Here is a 21,446-nt window from a genome sequence, read left to right on the forward strand (position 1 = left end):
ATTTGCAATGAGCCTTTGCAATTCTTTACATCAGGAGATGGAGTCAATTTCTCTAGCCCATGAGACTTGCTTTGGCCAGTGGGACGTTAGCCAATGTGACACAAGCAGAGACATGAAAAATACTAGAGCATTGGTGCTTACTCTCCTGATGCTTCTTGGAACCCTTTGACCACCAGCATCTGGAAGAGCCCTGGCTAGCCCGCTGCATGGTACACATGGCCAAGACATGTGAGTGCGGCTGTCCTAGGCCATCTCCTCCAGATGACCACACAGATCAGTTACGTTGGCCTAGACCAGAAGGACTGCTTGGCTGACCCACAGAATTTGAAAAAATAATGAGTGTTTATTCAGGTGACCTGAATATCAGGGTGGGTAGCAAAAGCATATTGAAACAGAACTCAGCATTGCCAGATGTTATGACCTTTCAAAGAGAAACCAGAAGTTTCACATTTTTGTGTAAGCTCCAGTTTTTTAAAAAATTTGTATTAGTAGCCAGCATCCATAAAGCACTCTCAGGGCCAAACAAAACACATCTTTAGGCTGCCCTTGGCCTGCAGGTTGTTGGTCTCTCTGCACAGAGGGACATGAGGTGTTCATACTAACAGCTAACTGCCACCTGTTCTTTCACTGTCTCACCATGACTGCTATGCCCCAACTTACCCTTAGCAGCTAGCTGGTTTTTTTGTTTTTTTTTTTTTTTTTTTATGTAAAATGCCCACAGTATACTTTATAACTCCAGCTTCTTTTGGCAGTCTTTCCTTTTGGATTTGGAAGCTGCTGGTATTGCCAGTCTTCACGGAGGAAGTGAGATTTGATGTGGGCCCCCAATGAAGGAAAGTTCTAGAAAGGGTACTCCAGGTTTTAGGTGAGCAAGAGATCAGGCATGGAAGTGGGGTTGGCGGTGGGACAGTGGACAATGCATGCACTAGTTTTGGCTGGAGAAGAGGCTACGGAGGGAAATAAGGGAGACAAAGTTGGAGAGAGGGGAGATCGTGGAGTCCCTCAATGCCAAGCCAGGAGTTTTACATTTGATTCTTCAGGCACTCCTGGCAAAGAGAAGTCACTAGAAGCTTTTGAATGGAGGTTGCGTGGGAAAGCAGGGATCAGCTCCATTCCAGGCATCAGTGTGCCCATAACCAGTGGGGGGAAGGAAGGGAGGCAGGATGACATGGACTGAAGATATACTGCTAGAGGGAAAAACTGAGATGGGAGAGAATATTCCTTAACATTTATGGTAACTTCTTTTTACCTTAGCTTATGGTTAGTTAGGTTAATTTTCTTTATATATTGAAACAAAACACACTGGCTTTTTTTCAAAGCCCTTCTATTCACAACTTTGTCAAGGTTCTTATCTGACTTAAAGGTGTCTGGAGCTTCCCATTGTTTGTTCCTACACTGGGGGCTTTGGGGAGGAACTTCCTAGCTCACTACTAAGGCTTCTGGAAATGATCATTCCCTCCCCTTAAGCTGTGCTTAAGGAATTCTAAGTTATTCACCTTTCCTCAGAATGAAGTTTCCCAGGATTGAGCAGGTTGGAGGAGAAAAACCCAAAAATCTTAACTACATTTTCCAATCTTGGGGAGAGGAAAGAAAATGTCACAGTTAGAAGAGGAGAGAAGGAAAATCCAGAGAAGTCAGTTATTGCCCTAGTGCCATGAGAATACAAAGCATACAAGAAGCTGGGCAGCCCAGGTGGCTCAGCGGTTTAGCGTGATCCTGGAGACCCGGGATCAAGTCCCATGTTGGGCTCCCTGCATAGAGCCTGCTTCTCCCTCTGCCTGTGTCTCTGCCTCTTTTCTCTCTCTCTCTCTCTCTCTGATGAATAAATAAATAAAATATTTGAAAAACAAAAAACAAGGCAGCCCGGGTGGCTCAGCGGTTTAGCGCTGCCTTCAGCCCAGGACGTGATCCTGGAGACCTGGGATCGAGTCTCACGTCAGGCTCCCTGCATGGGGCCTGCTTCCTCCTCTGCCTATGACTCTGCCTGTGTGTGTGTGTGTGTGTGTGTGTGTGTGTGTGTGTGTGTCTCATGAATAAATAAATAAAATCTTTAAAAAAATAAAAAAATAAAAACAAAAAACAAAGCATACAAGAAGCAGTAGCAAAAAGGACATATTGAGACCAGTGATTATCCATCTTACCTGCATGTTGGGAACTTCACAGATTCATCCTGGGTCTCACTTCCTTGAGGTTCTGATGCAGTTGGTCTGGGCAACGGGATCTTTTGGAACAAAGCTTTGGAGGTGGTGGTATGTGCTGTGGGAGTTCAGAACTGCTACCCAGGCAGACATTGGTGCCTCCTCAGGGCCAGGGCAACTATTTTGAGGTGCAAAGCCATCTATAAGCTACATCTGGGAGAATACTGCTTTTCAGTCTTTGCTTGTTTTCATGGTAAGACATAGGCAATGGTTCGCATGGAAACTTGAAGTATGCAGTTTTGAAACAGCATGTCTAACACAGCCACATTCTTGAGTTGGATGAAAATGATTTGTTTTATGGGAAGATCCAAATGGCCTTAGTACTAGTGAGAAAGCTCATTACAGTAAGTTTGCTTGTTGAGAGAACTTCTTCCCATGCAAAGAGGGGCAGGCGCCTTAGAAGTTGCAAACAAATAGGATGGAGAGAGGGAAGAAAGTAGAGGCAGAAGACAGAGCAGATGAGATTTTAAAAGAGACAGGTGTCAAAAATGGAATAGCTAAGAATGGGAAAGCTCGGAAGCATTGCAAAGATATTGCTGTGGTTGAAAATATCAGCATATTTGAACATAACAGGCATGAGTTCAGATGGCAAGGAGGGAGTTGGAAGAGGTGCCATGGTGCTTATATCATTCAGTTTGGGGAGCCTGGTGATGTCTGAGGTGATGTCCTAACCCCCAGGGTATGGCTCGCCGAGGAATTGCTGGTGAGCAATTTTTAAAAATTAGTGTGCGTTCATTTAAAAAAAAAAAAAAAGCTCTTGTTGATACTAGCCATTTTCTACCTAAAACATTTCTAAGTATATCCTGGTGAACTCTACTGTTCCTCAGTGTTTGGGATGTTCAATGGAAAAATACTTGCTATTAATAGATTGCCTACTGAAATATTTTTTAAATATGTAAAAGAAAAATGTGTGACAAGTGTTTAACACATTTATAGGGTGCCTCTTAGTTTTTAAAGATTTTATTTATTTATTTATTTATTTATTTATTTATTTATTTATTTGGAGCACAATCAAGGAGGAGGGGCAGAGGGAGAGGGGGAATCTCAAGCAGACTCTGCACTGAGTGCAGAGCCCAATGAGGGGCTCCATCCCATGATCCTGAGACTGTGACCTGAGCCAAACTCAAGAGTCAGATGCTTAAACAAATGAGTCACCCAGGTGCCCTAGTGCTTCTTAGTTTTTAATAATCTGCCTTTAAGTATTGTTATACCAGCTCTGAGATGGCATATAACTCAAGAGGTGATGGGTTCATTCTTACAACAGTTAATTCATCTTTGAGATTGTTGCTCCACATCTATTTTTAATCAAAATGTTTATTTTTCTTTTCTGGCCAATTTTTAACAGTTTTATTGAACTATAATTCATATAAACTACACTTATTTAAAGTGTGCAGTTTGATGAGTCTTGGTATATGAGTAAACTTGTGATATTAATACCACACTCAAGGTAATGGACATATCTGTCACACCTACAAGTTTTCTTATGGCTGTTTCCAGCCCATCCCTTTTCCCATCCCCTTCTCCCTGTCCCCAGGCAACTTATCTGGTTTCTGCCACTATAGATTAGTTTGCATATACTAGGGTTTTATATACTCACATATAGTAGGTACTTTTGGCGGGGGACAGGAGTTAGCTTCTTTCACTCAGCAAAATTATTTTGAGATTCATCCATTTGGTTGTGTTTATCAGTAAGTCATTCCCTTTTATTGCTGAGTAAGCTTTCATAGTACACATACACCACATTTGTTTATCCATACACCTCTTTGTGGACCTTTGCTTCTGGTTTTTGACTACTAAGCTGCTATGAACATTTGTTTACATCTTTGGAATGATGTTCTAACATAAGCCACATTTTTGGATTGGATGTAAAGTCTTCGTATAGACCTATGCTTTCTTTCTCTCTCTTTGGTAAATACTTGGGAACTGGAATGGCCAAGAAGCCACCAAACTGTTTTCCAAAGTAAATGCACCATTGTCCAATCCTACCAACAATGTGTGAGAGTTCTAGTTGCTTCACAACCTTGGCAACACTTGGTGTGGTCAGTCTTTAGTTTTAGTCATTGTACTCAATGTGAAGTGGTATCTCATTGTGGTTTAAATATGTATTTCCCTAATGACTAATGATATTGAGCATCTTTTCATGTGCTTATATGCCATGTAAACATTATCTTGAGTGAAAGATCTGTTAAAAGACATATCTTAGTAATTAACTGATGTTTGTGATTTTTAATGCAATATAATTTACTTTTTAAAGTGTTGCAATATGAAATAAATTTAGAAATGCAGTTCTACTGTGTCTACAAGTATGTATTTTTTATTTTAAATTTTAAAAATGATTTTATTTACTTATTTATGGGAGACACAGAGAGAAAGAGGCCTAGACATAGACAGAGGGAGAAGCAGGCTCTCTGTGGGGAACCCGATGCGGAACTTGATCCCCGGGGATCAAGACCTGAGCCAAAGGTCGATGCTCAACCACTGAGCCACCCAGGTGCCCCTACAAATATGTATTTTTATATATTTGTATAAAGTTTCGAATCCTTTGACCTGTCTGAATACTAGATGTGTTTGCAAAATTGACTTGCTTGAGCAGCGATGGATTTCCATTCCAACTCAGACAGGAAGATGGTCTATGTTTTGAGGAGGTAACTCCAGTAATTGAATAGATAATCAGATTGTTCTCTCCTGAAGTACATAGGATGGTCTAAATAGCTAGTCTGTGTGTGTGTGTGGTTTTTTAAATCTTATTTATACAGAATCAGAAATGTGAGTCATCACAAATGGGGCTCAACTGTACTGGTCATGAGGAGATGTAAAGTCAGATCTCAAGATGCTCCTTTGGCTGATTGAATATTATAAATCATTTTCAGCTCTATGAATGTTGGTGAGAAGCAAGAAAACAAGATGCTCATGTACCATTTAGAGTTATATCAAAGCTGTAACTTTGGGGGGAACAATTTGGTAGTATCTATCAAAATAAAAAATGCAAATACCTTTCATTCACAAGTTCAACTCAATCCCACAAAAACATTCATATGGCATAAAGATATGCATGTGTGTAATATGTATTTTTAAATATTCAATGTAATTGTGTTCAAAATAGGAAAAAAAAAAGGGAGCCACTGCTACAAAGGAACAAGCATTTGTTAAAAAAGTATGGGGTAGGTGTATATGTACTGTCATGAAAAAAAATGTCCAGAATATATTGTATCATACGAAGACAATTTTATTTTTTTTAAATTATGTGTATGTATAGAGTGGGGTCATACCTTAAGAAGAAGTTAGCTTCAAAAGTCATCAAGCAAGGCAATAATGCATGTGTCAAAATTACCCTTGAAAAACAGTCTAATCAGGCAGCCCTGGTGGCGCAGTGGTTTAGTGCCGCCTGCAGCCTGGGGTGTGATCCTGGAGACCCGGGATGGAGTCCCACGTCGGGCTCCCTGCATGAAGCCTGCTTCTCCCTCTGCCTGTGTCTCTGCCTCTGTGTGTGTGTGTGTCTCTATGAATAAAAAAAACGAAAACAAAAACAAAAAACTAATCACCCATCAAGTACCCTAAATATAACTTTGTGTTTCTATATATGGGCGTGTGTAGCTCTATATATGTTTGTATGAATATACCATTTAAGCACATGTATACTATTTGGTGCTTTCTTGTTTTCATTTCTTCCTCTGAGAGCCTATGTTTGAATTCAAGAACGTTAAGCATGCCTGTGTCCAGCCTCACTGCAGGGTTCCAGTGCCTGATTACCTCTGGCAAGAGTGGGATGGGAGGGAGATGGGGGTCGAGTTTCTTTTTGTACTTACATATGAAAAAGAGAAGTGTCCTTTCCTATTCTGACTAATAGTCTCTCCTTACTTTCTCCCACGGAGGACGAGGACCTTCTCTTAGCAGCTGCCTATGTTTCTGATGCCCAGTACAACAGAAATGTTCCATTTGAAACATCTCCTCGGGCCATCAGGTAATTAAAGTGTTAAACTGTCACATAGAGCAAACTGTCCTTTACTACTTGAAGTGAAACCCAAAGCAAACTGTCCTTTACTTCTTGAAGTGAAACCCAAACAGAAGACAGAAGACGTTGTCTACACAAACATTTTGAGAGGTCTCTAGGGTATGGCACATAGATTTGGATAGAATCCTAAAATTTAATGTTTGTTTTTTTAAGTTATAAGAGCATGGTGCCTCACACACAGAAAAGCATTCAATAAATACATTAAAGACAGATAAATGAGTAAATGAGAACATCCAGAACAGGAGATAGGACATCCAAAGTAAAACACATATCATCTTTTCCTCTTAGACATGGTTTGTCCTCTTAGAGCCATCTAAATGAAAAGCTTTATTCTTTTTTATTTTCTGTTCCCTTGGGACGTAATCCATACATTTGTTCTTTTCATGAGAATTGCACCTTTTCTCTCTCACCCCTAAAGGTTGAACTAAGAGCAAAGATTTGGCTCAAAATAAAAGAAAACATTTCTTATCATTAGGGCTCAGCTCCAGTGCCTCCAAAAGCAATGAACGCTTCATTCCTGGAAGCTTTGAGCAGTTTGGGGGAACTGTCCCCCACCCCCAGGAAGAGAACTGTGTGACTTCGAGATCTCTCTGAGTCTATCATGTTGAGATGGGATGATGCACATTTTAAAATTGGTTAGGCTACCATGCCGCATAATGATAGGTCACTTTAACTGGGGGTTTGCTCTGTACTGGTCACTGTTCAAAGTCCTCTAAAAGTATTCTCTTATTATTGTCACAATCACCATAAGGAAGGTACTAATCCTAGCTCGAGACTGTTAAGAGACTGTGCTATGAGAGATGATAATATGTTGATTTTTTTCTGTTAGTGTTTTGTAATGTGTGTTCAATGCAGCACTGTCCCTTGCTCCCTAGAATTTAAAGGAAATGTGGCCAGAGCCATAGTTTGTATTTTATCTACCAAGTCTTCGTGGGAAGTTTGAATGCTGTTCAATTCCTGCTCCTTGTTTATAAACATCTTTATTCTTTTCGTCTTCAGACTTTACTATTTTTATAACCACTGGACAATGCAAGTGGCCATCTACTTCTTTATTTGTGTAGACCTTTCTCTCGCCCTGTTTGAAGAACCTGCACTGTTTCCACTGCCTTTCTTGGTAAGCATTAAGAACAAAATGGCGACCCAGACTTTGCCATTGCTGAGCTGGGTCCCATTCCTCTTCATCCCCCCTTCCCGCCCCGATTCCAATAAATATGAGCATGGTTTTATTTTTATTGCTGGGGATTGGAATAATTCTCCCTACCCATTGAGCTGATGCTTCAGTCATAGGGCATTTTCAAAGGAGTAGAAGTTAAATTGGATAGACATATGATATTTTCTATTTTTAAAGAATTTTATTTAAATTTTTAAAAAAGGGGGAGGTGGAGCAGCAGGCAGAGGGAGAAGGAGAAGCAGACTCCCTGCTGAGCAGGGAGCCCAGCATGGGGCTCGATCCCAGGACTCTGGGATCATGACCTGAGCTGAAGGCAAACAGTTAACCGACTGAACTACCCAGGGGCCCCAGACAAATTGTATTTCAAAACCTATCTATTAAGTGGCAAGTAGATAATGTCATGATATGGTGGAATATGCAACTTCTTGTGCTTGTCACATTTCCAGCTTTTTCCATAGTCCTAAATCACTAGAGTATTTATTGGTGGTTAGTAGCTGATCACATATGATTTTGAGCAATACATCAAATTAACCAACTATTCTAAATCAGTCTAAGTGATAAATTGATGATCTACTCATGTTAATTCCCGACTTGGTGCTGTCCTGCCTCTGAGAGTAGTTATAACAGAGACAGAAGGACTTGTAAAGCCCAGAATATTTACTGTCTGGTCCTTTAACAGATAAAGTTCATTGACATCTAGCCCTAAAGAGCAGGCTTTTATTGCCTCCCATGATTCTGTGGGTAACTGGGCCTAAGTGGGCAGATTTTCTGTTCATGTGTTATTAGCTGGGGTGGTGGATAACTGGAAGCTCTGTTGATTGCAGGCAGCTGACAGGTGCTGCTGGCCATCAGCTGGGAGCTTGCCTGGGTAGAGTGGTGGCCCAGAGTGACCTGCTCTCTTTTGCACAGCTGCTGCATGTGGCTTAGGCTTCTCTTGACAGTGGGGGGGTGGGGGAGTGGGTAGTGGGGAATCCAAGAAGGAGCATTGTGGTCTACAAGCACTCTGAGCTCAGGCAGCCCAAAGCTGTGCATAACCACTAACAAACAGAAGGTTGAGGCCTCGGCAAGAGAGGCAAGGGGCTGAGAAGACAACCCCAGGGAAGGCTCATTGAGTCCAGAGCGGGCCTTGCTAGGGAAGGACTGACTGGGTCTGCATCACACTTACTGATGTTCTTGTTGGCTAAAGCCTCTCAGATACTGGAGTCCTGAGTCACCACGGGAGGACCATCACCCAGAGGGCTGAAAACTGGAAGCATGATTCATGCAGGGCCACCAAAGTGATGGTGTAACCCATTTCCGTATGATTAAGATGCCACAATTGATGGAATCTCTGAATAGAAAACTTGTAGCCCAGTGACTATCAAACACAGAGTTGGACAAAGTGGAGCTGTACTGACCCAGAGTCTGCCCCTTTCTTCCTGTCCCTTAGGGAATCCATTCCTCCAGCCCTCACCCCAGACCTTCTGTCTTCCCAGTCTCTGCCAGATTGCCCTTTCCCTATCTCTTCCTGCTGTGCCACCCTCCTCTCCCCATGATGGAGATAAGTGCCCTGGCTAGGGAGGACTTACTGCCTCAAGGCAATCACAAGACAGCATGGGCTGCGGTTACAGGCTGCCCATCTGGCTGGCTGTAGGGATTTTGGAGCTGGTGTCCCGTAACCTATGGAGGAGACAGTGAGGACTTGACACTGGGGCTCAGTGGCCTCTGTTGTTTGCTCTAACCAACCACACACATAGGCAGAGGGCAGCAGTGGCAGAGATGGCTAAGAACGACCCATATTTCAAATCCCATCTTTGGGGAGTACTATAGTATTAGAAAAGCTGAATGTCTAGATGCCTACTCTAAATATGAGCATGGGGATTGGAGAGCACAGAACATGGCTGTTTCTATCTTCCCTGGCCTCCCTTTTTCTGGGGAAATGCTTTCTGAGTCCCTTGCCTACTGATTAAGCCCCTCCCAGGAAGCCCTGCCTGTTGGGTCATGGGATTCATGGCTCAAGGGCAGGTTTCCTTTTAAGAGGAAGAAACCATCCCAACCAGCAAAGAACTTGGCTGCAACTGTCAGTGGGATTAAGGGACACTGCTGATTCTCAGAGGGTGGCATCAAGGTGGCTGGGGTCTGGGGCAGTTACAAGAGAGCTAAAGCTGAAACTCCCCATGGCTGGGGGCTGTGTTTCTTCTCCGTTTTTCTGCATGCAGGCTACCTCAATAGCAGAAGTGCTCTGTCTGACTGCGTTCTTTGGGAGACTTGTACATTTTGCAAAAGTCACTCCCCAGATGGTTTTCTGGAAGGATACGAAAAACATCTGCATCATGGTAACCATAGTGGTGAGTGATCATTATAGTGCCCTGAAGAGTTTGTGATCAAAGGCAGAAACTATGAAGAGAAAAGGTGGAATAGATTTGACTTGGTTAAAGCAACAGTGACAGACTTTGGCACAGCAAACACCACTAGCACAAGTACAAGTGAATCCCAACTGTGAAGCAAATAAGGCAAAATATGACAGTGTGAATGCTGTATTTGAAGGTAGCAAGAGCACTTCCAAATTGAAGGGGGAAAAAACAAACTCCAGTAATGCTGAAAATAGAGGAAGGCATCTTGTAGAAGAAAAAGTAAATAATGGTAAATATGAAAAAGATGTATAATTTCATTACTTAAAAAAATATATTAAGACAGCAATTAAAACACCATGTGTTTGTCTATGAAGTGGTATGAGCAAAACTGCGAGAAAAAAGAACCTCTTACACTCTACTGAAGGGACGAATAAGCTGTCTTTCTGGAAGGCTGTTCTGCAGTTCCTTTCAGAAGCCTTCAATGTGTATTCCATTCCTGGGAATTTATCTTTAGGAAAGGAGGATGTGTTCAAAGATATAGCCACAAGAGTGGTCATGGCTGAACTGTTCATAATACCGAAAAATTGGAAACAACTCCATTTCCTGACAGATACATGTTAAAGAAAAGGTGACACATCCACTCAGCCCTTTAAAATAGTGCTGAAGTAACATCCTGTGTCTGTTCCCAAGGGGAGGTGCTTATCATTCATTAGGTCAAAAGAACAAGTTACAATAGAGCTGAATCTCATCTTGGTTAAGAAGAAAAAGGAGAGAAGGTGTACAACATTTACAGGGCAATCTGGGAGGATATACGCTAGGCAGTTACGCCCAGAGGGGCTGTACGTAATCCCCAGGGAGGCCCCTTTGGTGATTAGATAAAGGTACTTGAGAGTTAGCATATGGCAAAGCAGCCAGCCTGCCTGAACCATGGTTCTTTCCAATTAACCCCTGGCTCAGCCTGCAGGCCTCTAAGCCATCTGTTTTCAGAGCTTCCACAAACACTGATAGGTAGGGGTCCCCATGCTGTTGCTGTTACTCATTTCGCCTCCGAGTTTCTTTTGTCTGTGGCCAACTGCTTGCTAGCAGTTTCTACATCTGCGCGTCAACACAAACCTAGTAGGATGAGACCCACTGTCTTTGACTCCAGCGCTCCCCTAGCTGTTTGTGCCTTAGGTCCCAACACCCAGTTCCTAGTCCTCTTAGTCAAGATTCCCTTTTCTTTCTTGCATCTGGCCTCCCCAGAGACCCTCGCAATGCCTCTTGCCCCGTGTCCATCCTCCCTGCTTGGACTATTGCAGTAGTCTCTGATGTGGCCACACATTGTCTCTTTGTTGCATGCCATTCTGTTCCCACAATGTGGTCCAGTCCCTGGCCACCCCTTTTGGGAACTGCCACGGTCACCTCAACCTCAGTTCCCTGGCTGATACATCCATTTGAGATACCGCAGCTGGATTAATTCTCCAGAAGCACATCTTCAATTATTTCCCTCTCACACTCAAAAATGTCTGTGAGCTCCACCAGACAATTCAGTGCCCCCAATCCTGCAAATTTGTTCACAGAGGCCTCTTTACTCTAGCCAGCCCGATTCGCCTGCTACCCTACACATGTACCATTCACCCCTCCTCAGGCTGCGGTGGCTCTTGTGCCTGAAATACCCACGGTCTCTTCTCACCTTGCTCTGAACATTTGTTTTGATCTCCCTTCACACATCTGCTGAGCCCTCAGAATATATAGACTATCTATCTGTGCTTTTCTTATTTTTAGAAATATTTATTAAAATATTTGTGGCACACTCAGTCTGGGAGGGGTACCTGTGACCACAGGCTTGGGTTTGGTCTATAATGCCATCCATGCTGCCCGATGCAGAATGGCAGAAGATGGAGAGGGGAAGTGGGAGAAGGAGGTTATTTTTGGAAGAAAGAGCAATCCAAAAAATCTTGAATATATAAGATAGAGGGAGATGCTCCTGCTAATCTCCTCCCAAAAGAGGGTGTTCTTTCATAACCTCATCTGCTGCTTGGCCCCCTCCTAGGCCAGGGTCTGATGTACCTCTGTATCTCCTAAAACTCCTAGCCCAATGCTTAAGATACTGTGGGCACACAGGCACTCTAAAAATTTAAGTCAGATCACGGTGCTTCCCTGCTTTGAATCTTCCAATGCCTTCCGTCTCACATTGTAGAAAAGCCAAAGTCCTTGTCACAGCCCAGGCTCTCTCATCCTCTCGTGTCTTCCACCCACCCCTTCCCACACCCTCCATGCACAGTGGGGCTGCTTCAGGCTGCTGTGTGCACCCTCAGCCCTTTGCCATACCCGGGTGTTCTCCAGAGCACAGACTACCACCTGCTGCAGAGCATATTTATCATTGGGACTGTTCTTTCTTACTGGAATGAGCGCTCGTGAGGGCAGGCACTGCTCACTAAGCTCTTTGCTCTCTCTCCAGAACTAGAAGGACACCCTACACTAAGACACACTCTGTAAATGCACGGATGGAGTGAACCGAATGAGAATGCACTCTTGCCCTGTCTGGGTTTGTCCATCATCTGTTCCCTGGCATCTCACTCCTTTGCCTTTGATGCCCTCATTTGAAAGACTTCCAGGATTCTCCAGGTCCTGGGAATAAGACTTACCCTTCCAGCCTGGCCCTCAAAGCCACCTGCCACTAATCCTCATCACTTCCTGCTTCATCTGACCGCACCCCACAGGGCCCTCTGCTTCCCAGACACACCAAGACTGTTCCTCCCTGAGAGTCCCTTTACTATGTCTTATTGCTGTGGCTCTTGACTTTTTTGAGTTTTATACTTTTCAAACTATCTTTGTTTTAAGATTACATCAAGGAGTGCCTACCCACGTAGCCTTCTCTAACGCCATAATGTTTGGTGATTGCCTGTCCCAAGGGAGCAGGAGCCTGTCCCCGCTCCCCTGGGACAGCCACACTAGGTTCCCTCTGGTCGGTGCCCAGCACAGCTAGCCTCCTCCTATGTCTGTGTCCTGTCTCTCACCCTGTGTTGGATCTTACTGGGGCCTCTGTGCCTTGCTCAACAAACACTTTGATGGTGGTAGATTATTATTTTTTACTTACATTTTCCTAGAACACACTAGGTTCTTCTTTTGCCCTGTTCTCAGGTGATCACAAACCCAGGCAATAAGGATCAGTAAGGATTTTCTGTGTTCTGGATTTTCCTACCTCTGTTGCTAGGCAACACAACCTCTCTTTCATATGTCAAATTGAAGAAAAGTTAAAGTTATTTAGGATGTAGTGTGGAAGCATGTAACAGTGCAGATAACTGCATGGGCTCTGATGTCAGACTCCATGGATTCCACTGTCAGTTCTGCCCCTTCCTAGCTATGTGGCCAGGGCCACATGCTCACCCTCTCTGTGCCTCAGGGGTCTCTATCCAGGGATAGTGCCCACCTCAGAGGTGTGGTAAGGATAACAGAGAATAATTATGGGAGGTGCTTTTTATACTCCATGGCACATAATAAATACACAAATGACAGCAATTATTAATCTTCTATTACAAAATTAGAATTATACTCTTTATGAAACTTGCATTAGTGACCTTCCTTCTGGGTCAGCGAACGCGCATCCACACTGTCACTTCCTGTGTGTGTCCTCTAGCAGTGTGACACTGACGGTTTTGTCCTGTGTCTCTTACAGCTGACCTTAATCGATTTGATTATCTATGGTTCCCTGGAAGCTGTTAATATCCACAGCATTCGGTGGTCCAGGGCCCTAAGGCCAGTCTTCCTAATTAACTTCCCTGAAAGCCGTCAGGTAAGGATATACCTTAAGGATATGCAAGGGTTTGTTTTTGTTTTTGCAGAAAATTAGCTAATTTCTTGTACCTGAAATTAAATTTCATCTCCACAGATCCGAAGAACTTTCAGAAGCATCCGGAACACTCTGCCCGATATCCTCTACGTCTTCCTCTTGTTTATGTTCAGCGTGCTAATCTTCTCCCTTATGGCCTTGAAGCTTTTTGGGGTTAGGTGAGCACACTGCTTTGGAAGTTTCTGCCTGTGAATTCTCTCCTGTGTGGGTTCAGCCTGATGGTGGCAGAGTTTGTCACAGGAGTCTTCCTCATTCAGACCCTCCAGGAGTGCTCTTGAAAGGGGAAAAATGCATCAGAAACCACAACTTTATTTATGTGTGTGAGTTCCTCACTCTGTGTTTTTGGTTCCTCCTTAGGAGTCTTAAAACAGTGGAAGGCTTGCCCTACTTCACAGATATCCTGGAGATAGCGTTTGAACTCTACGTGCTGGTCACTACTGCGAACAGCCCCGATGTCATGTACGTCCATCCCAGCTCACGTTCATGGACATTTGCTACCAGGACAGACTTCACTTAGTTAAAGACGGCTGTCTGCTAACACCAGCAGGCCTGAGAAAGGCGAAATAGTGATTTTTCTATGTATTCATATTCATTATAAAAATTTTCAAGGAATGTGAAATGTTTACACTAATGATAGCCTACCCTCTTTATTTAAAACTGAATTTAGGGGATTAAAAAAAAATCTGAAAGCAACAGGAAACATTTCTTGAGACACAACTCTTAAATATTTGAGCCCACTTTCTATTCTGGGACTTTTTTGAGTCTTAAATTTAAGTAGTAAGACATCTGTATGAAGGAGTCATGGCTTGACCTCCTAAGCATTGGTGTGCTTTTCTGGTTAAAGGAAGCGAGAAAGAAATGTAAAGATTCACAGTTGTTGCCTTCCTTCCCAAAATGCCAATTTCTCCACACAGGCGGACTTTACTTAGGAGGAAAACATTATGTGGGGTTTTTTTTTCCCCTAATGTCCTTTGTATTATGGATTAGCCCTGTTTGTGGAAGTGAAATTATTAAACAGCACTACAGAACTCTAACTGCAAATGTCAGTCCCAACTCATGCTGTACTGCTCTTTGGGACAGGTGCAGGTTTTCTGTCATCTAGTTCTTTTTTATTTTTTTAAGATTTTATTTATTTATTCATGAAAGACACAGAGAGAGAGGCAGAGACATAGGCAGAGGGAAAAGTAGGTTACTTGCGGGGAGCCCGATGCAGGGCTTGATCCCAGGATCCTGGGATCACGTCCTGAGCCAAAGGCAGACACTCAACCACTGAGCCACCCAGGTATCCTTGTCATCTAGTTCTATGTGGGATCATCACGTTGTTCTGGGTTGTTGCTCACTCTTGAGCCTGGTTCAGACAAAACACAGGCAAGGTACAGTTCTGGCCAAGGGTGTGCTCTTGGATATTTCCCTCAAACCTTGCCAGCAGTGCCCCCACCACCCCCCATTTAAAATATGATTTCCATTAAAGGTGGAGTAAGCACACATCCTGATTTATGCCTCTCATCTTGGTGCTATTATTATGGTGCCCCTTTCCTTCTCACTGTCCTAGAGTGGCTAGAAAATTATTGGGCCCCCCAGCAGAGCACCCTGGTGTCCCTGAAGAGCCTTGAGTAGAAGCCCAAGCCACACTGCTTTGAGAGTTCTGGGCAAGTCTGTGTCCTTTCTAGGCTTCAGTTTTCTCATTGTGAAGGGAGGGAATGGGATCAGGGAATCTCCAGGGTCCTAGCTGCCAACTCTATAAAGCACTAAGAAATTCAGAAGGCAAGTTCTGAGTCAGCTAGTTAGCGTTAGGGCTGGTGATGGCTCTGTGGCCCCATTGGATAGCAGATAATGATGCAGCATATGCAGGGCAGTGAGAGTAAGAGAAGGTTTTGCTATGCCTTGTGCATGTGGATTGTCCATCTAGGATGGCACCTGAGGCCAGCCTTTTATGTGCTGGGGACCTAAGCTATGAAAAACCATGAAATATCATTCTTTCCTTCTAGGATGCCTGCCTATAACTTCAGTCGGTGGTACTCTCTGTACTTCATCACCTACATCATCATCAATACCTACATCTTCATGTCCGTCTTTCTGGCTGTGGTCTACAACAATTACAGGAAGCACTTAAAGGTACCATACATGAGTGAAAGGGCGGGTGGAAGTCGGGGGACTGGGCATCTGGGCTGGGTCCACAGGCAGGGAGGCTGGCAAATGCATGTGGTCAATATTTGAAAGTGTCCTTTTTCTTTTGGCTTTGGCCAATCTGAAGACTTATTCGGTGTCTTGCTCTATTCTGCTGGGTGGGGCGGCTCTTTACCAGTCTAGTCATGGGTCTAACAGTGAGTCTGGACATTGTGGGCAGTGACAGGGCTCTTGCTTTACTCCTTGCTCTTAAGGCATGAAGTTGCTCATGGCTCCTTGAAATGTTTTTCCTAAGAATGGGGCTTGGGATATTCTGCAAGCTCCCAACTCCTTTTCCCCTCTCCAGCAGAAGCAGAAACTTCTTAAAGCCAACAGTTCCTGCCCTCGTACCTGCCTGTTTGATTTATGTCTGGAGAATTCCTGGAGGTGTTGGGTGGGCAGAAGCTTCTGAGTACTCGGAGTGGAGGATGTTTTATTTCCAGCCCAGAATCCACCAGGATACCTCAGCCATGTCAGCCCTGCACACCTCTCTCCTTGGTTGATTTTTCATATTGCAAGACTAGCTGCACAGATAGGCTTTTCATCAAAAAGTGATTTTCCTTAAGGGAAGACTTTGCCTTTTGGCTCATGATCCTTTTCGTTCTGTCCTGAGTTTTTCATTGCATAGGGCTGCTGCCACCAGGGAACAAGAAGAAAGTCAGGGAGAACTTCAATAGTTTGCGGCTAAGGAGAAACAGATGGTAGGGCTGAGCCTGAGATTTGGCCCAATTGGCCTTTGAAGATGTCTGACCTGTCTGGGCCCTGATGAGTCTATGCACTGTGGGGCCTTGGGCTACCCCTGCCTCAGACACCAGGCCTCCAGGGACCCTCCTATCCCGACTTCCTCCCTCTGGGTGGAAAGAGGCTGTCCCAGAGGCTGTGTGCCTCTCCTCTTTGCCGCTGCTGGACAGAAGTGTTGCTCTAGCCCCCACCCCCAACCCCAACCCCAACCCCAAGGAAACATTTCTTTGGATAATCCTCTGCAACAGGGATCCATCAGCAAATGTCTTAAATGTGCTTTAGGTGCCCAGCACCATTCAAAGCTCTGAGAAGTCAAAGACGATTAAGACACAGCCCATACCCCTTAAAAAGTCACAGTCTAGCCACATAATCAATTAAGTGAAGATACTATTGGGTAACAGGCTTACAGTGAGCAGTAGGAGTGGGCATCAGGTGGCTGACATAACCTGAGGAGGGCCACCCAGCCTATTCTCTCTTCGGGAAGATTCCCGAAGCTCCGGCCAGATGGCAGCTCTAGGCAGGCCAGCTGTTCTTCCTGCCCTGGACCTCTTCCTTCCGGACCACTTCTAGCCTGGTTTCACTTCCCCCGCTTTTCTCCTCCCCCTCCTGTCTTTCTTGACTGACTTAATGGCAGCTCTATCTTCTCCCTTTCTGGGTTCTCCCTGTGTCTCAGCAGCACACCCGATTTCCTTCCTTTCTGGAATCTCCCTTCCTCCTGGGCAGAGTGGAGTTGGGACCAGTCTGCCTCCTGCTGCTCTGTTTCTCACCACACAGATTATCCTTCACAGACTCCCTCATTTCAACTTGGTAAGATGAGTTTTGTTTATGCAGACGGGTTAGCTATACATACCTGCAGCCGGGGAGGGATTGTATACCTTGCTTCATAGACCCATGGGTGCCTTCTCTTTGGCTTGTCAAATACCCTGAAACACTTAGGGGAAAGAAACAAGGGTATCTTGGATCTTTCTCTTTCAAAAACCCACAATCCTATTTTTTAAAAAACCCACAATTCTGTTTTTTAAAGAATGAGATTCTCAAACTGGCATACCTGAAACGTCGCAAAATGATAGAGGCTTTCAACATTCTGAAAGTCAAGGTGGGCACAGAGTTTGTGGTGACAGAGGCCCAGTGGAAGCGGCTGGCCAAGATCGTGATGCCACACATCAGCAGTCCCCACCTGGAGCTCCTTTTGAGGATCTCCGACGAGGGACAGAAGGGGCACGTGGGTAAGAAGCCTTGGCCTCTGACATTCCTCTTTGCTGTATGTTCAAAAATGGGTGACTCCTGAGGGTGATTCATAAAACAACAGTATATTATTTTTTAAGTTTGCAAATAAAAATGTATGCTGGTGCTCCCTGCTGGCAGCAATTCAGTGGAACTTGGGTCTTCACGCTGTGTTCCGACAGGGCTGTCCCCATACGAGTTGTCAATGGGTAAGGAACCATCCCAAATCTCTTACCCTGTCACAGTCGTTCCACTGCTGATCTTGCCTTAAGGAAATCATCTAAAATAGAAGAGAGCTGTGGAAATGAACATCTACATCGCATTCAATATTTGAAAGCAAAAAGTTGAAAGTAACCTGAAATTCAGGTATTAGTGGTGGGTAGCTATTATGAATGGCACTTCATATCTGTGGCATGTTTAGCATGTGTGAGCCATTGCCATAAGTGTTTTCAGCACATGGTGTATATGTGATCACTGAGGTGGGATTTTTGTCATCCTCATTTATCAATATGGAAACTGAGACTGGAAGAGGTTAAGTGGTTTGCCCAAGGCCACGCAGCTGCAAAGTGGTCGAGGCTGTCTGATTCCCAGACCTGTGCTTTGTGTTAAACCGCCCGAGATTCTGATAGTCACATAATGGGAAATCTTGGTGACATTAAGAATGACTGTAAATCCATCAAAATCCTAGAGAAGAACACAGGCAACACCCTTTTTGAACTCGGCCATAGTAACTTCTTGCAAGATACATCCACAAAGGCAAAAGAAACAAAAGCAAAAATGAACTATTGGGACTTCATCAAGATAAGAAGCTTTTGCACAGCAAAGGATACAGTCAACAAAACTCAAAGACAACCTACAGAATGGGAGAAGATATTTGCAAATGACATATCAGATAAAGGGCTAGTTTCCAAGATCTATAAAGAACTTATTAAACTCAACACCAAAGAAACAAACAATCCAATCATGAAATGGGCAAAAGACATGAAGAGAAATCTCACAGAGGAAGACATAGACATGGCCAACATGCATATGAGAAAATGCTCTGCATCACTTGCCATCAGGGAAATACAAATCAAAACTACAATGAGATACCACCTCACACCAGTGAGAATGGGGAAAATTAACAAGGCAGGAAACAACAAATGTTGGAGAGGATGCGGAGAAAAGGGAACCCTCCTACACTGTTGGTGGGAATGTGAACTGGTGCAGCCACTCTGGAAAACTGTGTGGAGGTTCCTCAAACAGTTAAAAATATACCTGCCCTACGACCCAGCAATTGCACTGTTGGGGATTTACCCCAAAGATACAAATGCAATGAAACGCCGGGACACCTGCACCCCGATGTTTCTAGCAGCAATGGCCACTATAGCCAAACTGTGGAAGGAGCCTCGGTGTCCAACGAAAGATGAATGGATAAAGAAGATGTGGTTTATGTATACAATGGAATATTACTCAGCTATTAGAAATGACAAATACCCACCATTTGCTTCAACGTGGATGGAACTGGAGGGTATTATGCTGAGTGAAGTAAGTCAGTCGGAGAAGGACAAACATTATATGTTCTCATTCGTTTGGGGAATATAAATAATAGTGAAAGGGAAAATAAGGGAAGGGAGAAGAAATGTGTGGGAAATATCAGAAAGGGAGACAGAACGTAAAGACTGCTAACTCTGGGAAACGAACTAGGGGTGGTAGAAGGGGAGGAGGGCGGGGGGTGGGAGTGAATGGGTGACGGGCACTGGGTGTTATTCTGTATGTTAGTAAATTGAACACCAATAAAAAAAAAAAAAAAAAAGAATGACTGTAAAGATGGTATGTCAATATGGAAAGATGTGAAGTGACTAAAATACATCCCAAATTGTAGCATACCCTTGCTTCATCCGTTTCCAGAAGAATTTAGATGGGAACATCTAAATTCAATGGGAGTGGTAGGTTCCACAGGATGTAAATTTACCTGAGACAAGGACTCTCAAACTAGTCCTGCAGAGCCATAGGCCTAATGAGGACTCCATGCACGTGGGAGAAAGAGATGACAGCGGGTCTCTGGAACTTATGTAAAAAAAAAGAACAAAGAGAAATGTACAGTAAGGCACTGCTCAGTGGGTGGTGCTCACATCTTCCAGTGTGAATTTGGGATCTGGGATAGAAGACCACCTTTGCCCTCTTGAATTAGCAGGATTTGACAAGCACCTTCCATTGAGCCCTGAACGTGTCTCCTCAGCCACCCCGCTCAACATAATGGCTCTGAGTGTCTGGTCGGGAGCCAGGCTGATGACCCCTGTTAAGGACTGGTGGTGGTTGCCTATGCCATTGAGCATGTCAAGGCTAGGGTTCTGCCGGTGGTGGGGAAGGGCAGCTGGTGCCCTGGGCAACCCCTGAACGTGGTGCTTCCTGAGTTGTGTGTAGTGAAGCTTCTTAATTTCTCACCTGTCATAGACTGTCCCTTTGGTAAAATACAGCAAAAATTAAATACTCAGAAAAATGAAATTAAAAAGTGTAAAATCCAAGTCCCATCTTTTCATTATTAGAATCAGTGAACATGATCCTGGCAATTGTTTGACAAGTTTTTATATTCAGCACTTATCCCACAAAGGGTGGGGAACACAAGAACAGAACCAGGGACCACTATTTGAAGACCACTGCTCTAGTACTTAGAGGAGAGGGTTGGTACTCGAGTCTCCTTGGATGTCCCACTTCAAGAACCAGGGTACTGTGGCTGGTCACTCTAGTCCAGGTGTTCCCAAACTTCAGCCCCTCTGTTTTTGAGAATTCCCCTTTGGTGATTTTTTAGTACCTCTGTTGCTTCTAGACAATTGGGACTCTGAAGGTGTCGGTGAATCTTTAGGGCTTTATGAGCTTTCTTTGCAGTTCCTTCTGTAAAGTTAATTCCTAGATTAGTAGAAAAAGGTCAGATGTTCTAAACCTAGAGATGGGAACTTTTAGGAGTCTTTGACATGCATGAGAAGGCCCATATACTTGGGTATCTCCGGCTCATCTAGAAAAGATACACATGATCTCCAGGACATACTCATACGAATGTTTTTTGGTTGATGGGGTCCATCTAACTTTTGATAGTCATCTCTCAAGTGGGAGGATGAACAGCTTTTTTATGTCTTGTCAGCTTCTTCCATGTTCTGGGCTGTAAGTAGGGTAGCTCTTAAACAAACTGTTCGGTTGCATAGGATAAATATGGAGCATACCAAACACATCCAAGTTCTCCTGGCACCCCTACTTGTTTGGATGTATCACTCCATGAATTACATGAGCAAGAGGAAGGAGGAGCTTTTTTTTTTTTTTTTTTTTTGAAGGAGGAGCTTTTTGATGCTACCCCACAACTTCCTGGAGAGTGCCAATGACGATCTGGATACCAGACACCACCACCACCACCTGCCCGTCTGTAGAGGTTCTTTTCTGAATGTGGGTTGTGATCTTGTACAGGGTGAGATCCGTAAGTGTTACCGAAGGAGGCTGGTCAGTGACAAAAGGGAGCAGAGGAACCTGACAATGAGGCATGGCTCAAACCCGCTGTGCTATAGAATGTTTTCATGCTGGCCAAGAACAATCATAGCAAGGGAAATGTGTGGACCAGCTGACATTATATCTCCTCCAAAAGTGAGAAGCTTCGTGTCTTTACAGTGGTCCACAGTCATCCAAGAGATAATGAAAGTCAGTATAAGTGTTGCAGACTTGTGAGAAATAAGAGAATCTCTGTGGGCAAGGGCTGCAAATCCAGATCCCTGAGCAGAAGACAGAGATGGCAAGGACCAGC

At 44.0% G+C, this 21,446-nt stretch overlaps 1 protein-coding gene across 1 annotated transcript in view; it reads left to right on the forward strand.

Moving 5' to 3' along the window:
* TPC3 (two pore segment channel 3) overlaps positions 1-21,446 on the forward strand; it is a 41,179-nt gene that overhangs the window by 2,671 nt on the left and 17,062 nt on the right. The window contains 8 exon segments of the mRNA NM_001197145.1: positions 6,077-6,159; positions 7,210-7,324; positions 9,580-9,708; positions 13,373-13,489; positions 13,586-13,704; positions 13,904-14,005; positions 15,535-15,661; positions 17,478-17,679. Coding sequence (NP_001184074.1) covers positions 6,077-6,159; positions 7,210-7,324; positions 9,580-9,708; positions 13,373-13,489; positions 13,586-13,704; positions 13,904-14,005; positions 15,535-15,661; positions 17,478-17,679 — 994 coding nt within the window.

The sequence above is a fragment of the Canis lupus genome, chromosome 17 (genome assembly GCF_011100685.1).
Source record: "Canis lupus familiaris isolate Mischka breed German Shepherd chromosome 17, alternate assembly UU_Cfam_GSD_1.0, whole genome shotgun sequence".
Lineage (NCBI taxonomy): Eukaryota > Metazoa > Chordata > Mammalia > Carnivora > Canidae > Canis > Canis lupus.